General features: G+C 66.1%; 1 protein-coding gene across 1 annotated transcript in view; it reads right to left on the reverse strand.

Annotated features, from left to right (window-relative positions):
- Positions 1-6,900, reverse strand: part of LOC112958059 (placenta growth factor-like) — an 11,445-nt gene extending 4,545 nt beyond the window's left edge. Inside the window, exon 1 of the mRNA XM_026051864.1 lies at positions 6,858-6,900. Coding sequence (XP_025907649.1) covers positions 6,858-6,900 — 43 coding nt within the window. The remainder of the gene's footprint in view (positions 1-6,857) is intronic.
- Between the last annotated feature and the right edge of the window lie 295 nt (positions 6,901-7,195).

Raw genomic sequence — 7,195 nt, forward strand, 5'->3', positions numbered from 1 at the left:
CCGGCCCGGCCGCCGGCGGAGCAGGTGCCGCTGTCGGTAAGTGGGGCTCTGCCCGCAGCCGCGTGCCCGGCATCGGCGAGCGGGGTCCCGGCGCCGTTCAGGCGCCCCCAGAGCCCCAGGGACGGCGCCCCGCGGTCCCGGGAGCACCTGGCTGCGGAGCCACCCCCAGGCTGGGCCAGGCCCAGCGCAGCGGGTGAATGTAAGGGAGCCCTGTGGCCTTTTCTGGTCTATTTTTAAGGCTAGGTGCCCAGGGAAGCTGTGGCTCCTGCAAGAAGGGAATAGATGTCGTCAGGCAATATGATCCCCCCAGGGACATGGCTCCGGGGTCATAACTGGCTCTGTGTCCCTGCCAGCATTCACATTTGTGTGGTCCTGGGAGAGCGGGGAGGCCCCTCCAGGGCTCTCCGGCCTCATCGGCCCCCGGGGGACGGGGACACGAGGCTGCCTGTCCCCAGCACTGCAGGGCAGCACGGGGGGCAGCGGCCCAGGTATCAACAAGGGGCTGGCGCCCCGGGCAGGTCCCACTGTGGCGCTGACCGAGCAGCCGGGACCTTGGGGGAGCAGCTCAAGCCCTCCCTGCAAAGCCTGGGGCTGCTTGCACCCCCTCTGTGCCACCCCCTGGCCCCGGGCCAGCCCTGGGGCTGCGGCAGCGGGGGAAGCATTTCCTTCCAGCAAGAGCCCCGTCACGGGGCTGCTCCGAGCAGCGAGCACGGGCAGCTTGCTCGAGAGACAGGATCCTGTTATTGCACAGACTGTGACCACTGAGGGCCTCGCGCCTGTCCCTGCAGGAAGGTCCCCTGGGGCCATCTCTCAGACACAAGGCCAGGCGCTGGCCTTGGAGCAAAGGGCTCCCCCAGGAGCCGGGTGCCTGGCGAGACCAGCCCTTAGCTGCCGCGTGCAAGCCTGCTCCCGGGCTGAAGCTCTTTCCTCAGAGGCCTTGGACAGAGTTTACATTCCTGGGACGAGCATCCCCTCTCTGGGCCGCGTGGAGCAGAGACATGAGCAGAGAAATAATATTTGGACACTGGTAACCTGTGACCGGCAACATCCTCCTGCTAAGGGGAGAAGCATCCAGCTGGCCGGGGCCGCGGCCGCTCGCTTTCAATCTGTCAGGCTCTCTCCCCGGGGGCCGGGCCTGCCCTTCCCCAGCTGCAGGATGAGGCTGGATGGCAGCGCGCCGCTACAGCCGCCCGGCACGCCGCTCCGGCTGCCTCCCACCAGGCTCTGGGGAGCGGAGCTGGGCGTTTCGGGAGCAGGAGATGGAGCAGCCTCAGGGGAATGGGTAGGGGCATGGGGCGAATATTGGCATTTCCCTAAAGGGCAGCGTGCCCCCGCCACGGCGAACCTGCCCAGCAGCCGTGGGCCGAGAGCTGCTGCGTGTCACCCTATTACCTTCCAAATAGGACACACGGGACAAGTCCCCAGTGCTGCCAAGCCCTGCGGGGCCGGCGGAGGCAGCTGCTCTTGCTGAGTCCTCGCCTCTACCACATGAACCAGCATTTGCATCAAGATCCCTTCACAGGCATCTTCTGCCCCCCAAATCCCGCCCGCAGCATTCCCGATGAAAGCGAGTCAACAGAAACCTGCTTTCCTCTTAAGCGGACGGTGTCCTCCAGCACCAGCGCTAAGCCCCCAGAGAGCAGCCCCCGAAACCTCAGGTCACTATTTTTGTGCTGCTGCTATTTACGACAGCAGATGAAGTTTGATCAGGGCTGGAGGCTTCCGCCCAGGGGAAGTGACAAAGCCCCTGTGGTCTGGTGGCCAGCGGAGCCACCCCCGGCCGCCGGGGCCCCGCTGCTCGCCCGGGCACAGGGCACCTCCGAGCTGGCACTGCCTCCTCGCTGCACCCTGCACTGCGGGCAGCGCCCGCCAAGGTCACAGCAGCACGAACACGTAGCGCTCCCGAGGATAATGCCTCACCCCAGAGCACTGATGTCCTTAACTAGGTCTGGTTGCTCTCTCTAGACCTGTGATACGGTTCTTGATCTCCTAGGATCACCTCACGTAGCAGTGGGAGGGCTCCAGTTGCCATCTAGCCCCCAGGGAAACCAGCAGATCCCGTCTCAGCAGCAGAGCAGGGCTTGAAGGCAGAAGGGCTCCGCAGTCACCTGCAGAAAGGGCAGGCGACTGCGCTGCTGCAGCCAGATATTCCCCCATGCAGGAGCGGGAAAGGACCAAGGAACAAGGGACGGTGATGGTCATGGCCTGGTGAGGGGCTTCTCCGGGCACTGACCTTTCTGGAGAAGCAGACCCAGAAGTTTCTGCCAGGACATCTCTGCCCTTCCCTTCAGGGAACAGCATGACTGCCACCCTCGTGTGAGGGCAGGGCTGACTCAGTGACCCTGGGATCAGGAGCACTTCTCCAAAAGGAAGCAGCCTGGCCGGGCACCTGGGACCCAGAGGGCTTCTCAGAGCTCCTGTGGTGCTGGGCACCGAGAGGGACGTGTGGCCAGGGCGGGCACAGGCTGTGCAGCGGGGCAGTGCCTTTACCACCACCACCCACCACCCAGGAGTGTGAGGAAGCCTGCGGGAGGCAGCAGGGCTGCAGCAGAAAAACCTGGTCTCAGACCTCAGAAGAGCCCCGTGCCCTGGGAGGCGCTGGCGGAGCGGCGCGGGCGGCTGGCTCCCCACACGAGGGTGCCGGCGGTGGCGGCTCGTCGCTCGCCGCGCGGGCTGCGGGGCCAGGCGGCCCCCGGGCCAGGTGCAGGGGCGGCGGGCGCTGACAATAGCGGGAAGCGGCTGCAGCCCCGGCCCCGCGCGCTGCTTGTTGCTGCCGCGGGCAGCCGGACGCGGCTGCCCTTACTCAGCGCCGGCTGCACGTGGCAGGAACTCCGCTGCTTATTTTTGTTCCTCGGGGTGGATTCAGCCTCCCCCGGGGACCCGCGGCCCCTCTTCAGGCTGGCCCAACTCACGACACCTGAGGGCAGAGCCACGTGCCCGGAGCAGAGCTCGCCCCCACGCCGGCAGCTCGGAGGCGTGCGGCCACATCCGGACCAGCGCGGGTCCCACAGAGCCCTGCACGGGCACCAGGGCTGCCCCAGACGCTGGAGGCAGCCGCACTGTGTGAGGGGAGCACATCACAAGCCTGGCAACGTGTCCAGCTGTGCCTCCCCCTCAGAGGTTAATTCCCTATGAATTAATACATGGGGGCCGGGACGATGCTGCCGGGGAGGCCCCAGAAGCCGAGGGAGCCACAGTGGGCAGCTGGACGCTGCTCCAGGAGTGGCTCCAGTGGCTGGTGCACTGGCCTCTGCTCAGCCACGCGTCCCTGCTCCCAGCCCACATCCAGTTTAATGCCAGCAGTGAGCCTGGGCCGGGAGACGAATGTCCTTCCCGCAAAGGGAAAGCCGCGGGCAGGCACAAAGTGATGCTGGCGACGGGCAGGAGGCCCGATGACCGCTGGCCACATCCCAGCATGCCCAGGACACAGGGGCCGTGCCCGGCGGGGCAGTCACGGAGAGCACCCCGCGCTCGGCGCAGGGCTCCGGCGCAGCGGGCGCCGCGGCACGCGCAGCCCTGCAGCGGCGTGAGGCGGCTCGGGCTGAGCCGCGGCGCCCGGCCTATGTGGGTGCCGGCAGGCAGGCGCTGCAGTGGCAGCGCCCCGGCGGCCGGACAGGCTCCCCAGAGCCAGCAGTGCCCAAGGGAGAGCCCTGGAGAGCTCCCGGCCCGCACGGAGCCCCGGGTGGGAGCAGAGCCCTGTGGCCCCAGGAGCGCCCGGCACACGTCCGTCCAGCAGCCGCAGAGCGGCCGGCAGTGCTTGGCAAACACAGAGGCTCCCGGCGCTGTCTGGCCGAGGGAGCTGCAGCCAGCCCGGGCAGAGCGAGGGCTCTGGGGCAGCACGGCGAGCACGGCCCCCCGCAGGGCTGGAATGGGCGAGAGACAGTTCTGCACGGAAGGCAAAGCGGGCTGTGCTTATCTTCCCTCAGGACACATCCACCCTGTGTACAGCCTGCCCTGCGAGGGGGCAGCGGGAGTTTACCACCGAGGAGAGATGCAGCAGTAACAGCCCCTCGCGGCTCTGCCCCTGCCCGACGCCTCGCCTGGCTCCCGCTTCTCCCGGCCCAGGGAGCCGCGGGCAGGGGCTGCCAGGCACCTTCCTCCCCTGCCAAAGTCTAACGCGCTCCACGCCCAGCCCAGAGCCTCTGCCTGCTTATCATGTGGATGCAGTTCTCCTGCTTTGAGCTGTCATAATATTGACATAAAGCAAAATAATAGGGATGGCGGGGCTCTGCCCGCCTCGGGAAGGCAAACACGCGGGAGCAGCAGCTCCTCCGCTGTGCAGGACGGGGCAGCAGCCTGGGCCGCCTCCAAGCTCTGCTCCCTGGCATCGCGGCTGATAGGGGATGAGCGCCTGGGGCGCGGGTGCGGGCTGTGCCCCGGCTCACCCCGGCGGCGGCGGCGGCGCGAACGTGTGCGGCGGCAGGGCTCCGTGCGGAGCCTCTCCCACCGCGGGGGCGGAGGGATGGCTCATTCCTGCCTCACTCCAGGACCTGGCACCGCTGCACGGCTCTCTGGAGCGCCGCGGCGGGCAGTGCGTGCCGGCGAGCCCGGCGCCCGGCTGCAGCCAGCGCCTCCGCGGCGGGGCCGCGCGGCCACCAGGAGCAGCGCACACCGTCGGTGGCACGGAGCCCTCGGTGGCCACGAAGCGCCCCAGCTGCCCTGCGTTTCTCCCCCGGGAGAGGGGGAGCAGCAGCGCTTTGCTCGGAGCCGCCCGGCTTGGAGGGGCGCGCGGCCGCCGGCTCATGGCCGAGCCGGGCCGCCCCACACGCTCCCACCGGGTGCCAGCGGCTCCTGATCCTCTTCTACCTCCCGTGGCCACCACACGGCAGAGCCAGCACCTTCTCCGGGTGCAGAGGCCTGAAGCGAGGAGCGCTGCCAGCTGCGGCCCACACAGCGTGCGGGCGCCCTCGTCCCTCACTCGGGCTTGTTTTCCTGCATGATCCTCAGTTATTTCCCACGCTTCCCTCACCTCTTCCTGACCAGCGCGGCCCCTGACCCCGCTGCCTCCAGCTGCTGACGTGCTGCGAGGAGGCCTGGGGACCCGCGGCACACCAACAAGCTGACAAGCGAGGTCTCGTATCCAGCAGCGGCATTTCCATGCCAGCTTCCCAAGCCTTCCCTCGCTTCCCTGGAGGTCAGGAATGGTGAGGGGCAGGCCCGGCTGCGTGGCCCACTTGGCCCATGCGTGTGCGTTGCTTCCACAACAAGTCCGAGAGAAAAACCCGCCCGCTTCCCAGCCTCGGTCTCTATTTTAAGGCTATGGAAAGGAGGGGGGCGAACGGCAGAGCTGCTGGCAGAGGAGATGATCCCAGGGATTCAGCACCGCCTACTGCTTCCTGCCGGGCTCATGGACCGTGTTGGCATCGCAGAGGTCTGGCCAGGAGTCGGCTTTGCCTGCGGGCGCTCGTGTTGATGCAAGGATGAGCCGCCAGGCGCTTTGCAAGCAGACATAGGTGTGCACGCACCCAAACCCTCCGAATCTCTGCCAGCCTGAGACACCGGGCTGCTCCTCGGGCTGCCCTTGGGCGCCTGCCGGGGAGCCACGTTAGCCTGGCTGAGACAGGCCTAGCAATCCCAGCCCCTTTGCCCTAGTCCATCCAGGGAGTCACGTTGCTCTGTACTAAGAACAACCAGCGTAGGGGACGGTTGTTACCAGGAAAAATGTGTGAAGTCAAGGAAAACATTTGCTCTGGTACCTGCAGAGTCAGCCACAAATTTCAAGCATGCTAAAACTGCCGATGAGTCAGGCGACGTTCGCGTGCTTATCCAGACCCGCAGAGCTGAGTTTTCCAGTTTTTCACATACCTGCTTTTGATCATCAGCTCTCTGTTTGGGTTTTTTGTCTTCTTTTCCTAGAAGCACACATTTTAAACACGCGTTCGGCGCTCGGTTCAGCCCATCATTTTCATTCCTTTAACTTACTAAGTGACCTATTTTCTTCTCTGCAGCACGTAGAAAACACCGGTTTGGATTCCCTTCGCCCTTCAGCATAATCACTTCTATTTCTTTACACCTTTGCCTCTCTGTCTGCACGGTTGTATTTGTGACTGCAGCTGTAACAGCTTCTAACCTGCGGCCTCTCCTACGATTTTTACCTCAGGCCTTTGAACAGGGACCTTCCAAGAAGCAGCCCCATCAGAGCAGAGCTAGGGCTGCTACATCCTCCCCTCGGGACCATGGCTGAGTCCTCCCCATCGCCACCGTGCGCAGCTCTCAGCTGCTCCTCAAAGTCACTTTTGTTCGGAAAGTGGCCGAGGCTCCAGGGACAAGACAGCCCTGCCCGGCTTCTCCCTCATTGTCCATCCAGCCTTGTCAGTAACTGCTCTATTGACAGGCTGCCTTGTTATTCTTGCAAGCCCGCGTCTCTGCTGGCTCCTTCCCTTCATCTGCACCCAGCGTGAGCAGCTCGCTTTTCCTACCCGCGTGTTGCAGACGAGTCCAATTACTAGAGTTCAGCAAACTCTGGTTCCCCTCCCTGGCATTTCATCCAGCCCACTTGATCCGCAGAGAGTTTATAATCCAAACAGCCTCCCAGCACATCATGTTCCAGCGCTCCTGGACTCTCACCCAGCCTCCGCGCTGCCTCCGCCTTAGCCCAGCACTCAAGGGGATGTGGGGATTACAGGCAGCCCCCTGGGAGCCAGCTCTCCTCAGTGCACAATTCCCTGTGTCCAGGGGGAAGGCGATGTCCCCGCAGAGGAAAGGGCCCTCCGGCAGCGCTGCCCAGGGCGGCTGTCTGAGGAGCGGAGCCCGGCTCCGGCTCCCCTGCAGGCCCAGGGAACGTGTGCGCTGCTCCCCTGCTGCCCGGCCGCTCGGCCCCGCTCCGCTCCCCTGCTCACCCACGGCTCCATCCGCACCCGCATCAGCTTCCCCGGGCGCCAGGGCCACACGGCTCCCCATGCCGCACATGCCTTGCACGGGAAGCGGGAGCGGGAGCTGTCCTCGCCATGCGGAGCCGCAGGGTCCCGTGTTTGCCTTGGAGCTCTGCAGAGCCGCAGGCTGTGGCCCCGCTGGGGGCCGAGGGCTCCCCAGGGGCCCAGGGCTGCCCCATGGGCCGTGGCGGGTCCAGGGCTCTGCCCCGCGGGCCGTGGCGGGTCCAGGGCTGCCCCACGGGCCGTGGCGGGTCCAGGGCTCTGCCCCGCGGGCTGTGGCGGGCCCAGGGCTCTGCCCCGCGGGCCGTGGCGGGTCCAGGGCT

Source organism: Nothoprocta perdicaria, unplaced genomic scaffold (genome assembly GCF_003342845.1).
Source record: "Nothoprocta perdicaria isolate Ctin4 unplaced genomic scaffold, notPer1 scaffold_8, whole genome shotgun sequence".
NCBI classification, from domain to species: Eukaryota; Metazoa; Chordata; class Aves; order Tinamiformes; family Tinamidae; genus Nothoprocta; species Nothoprocta perdicaria.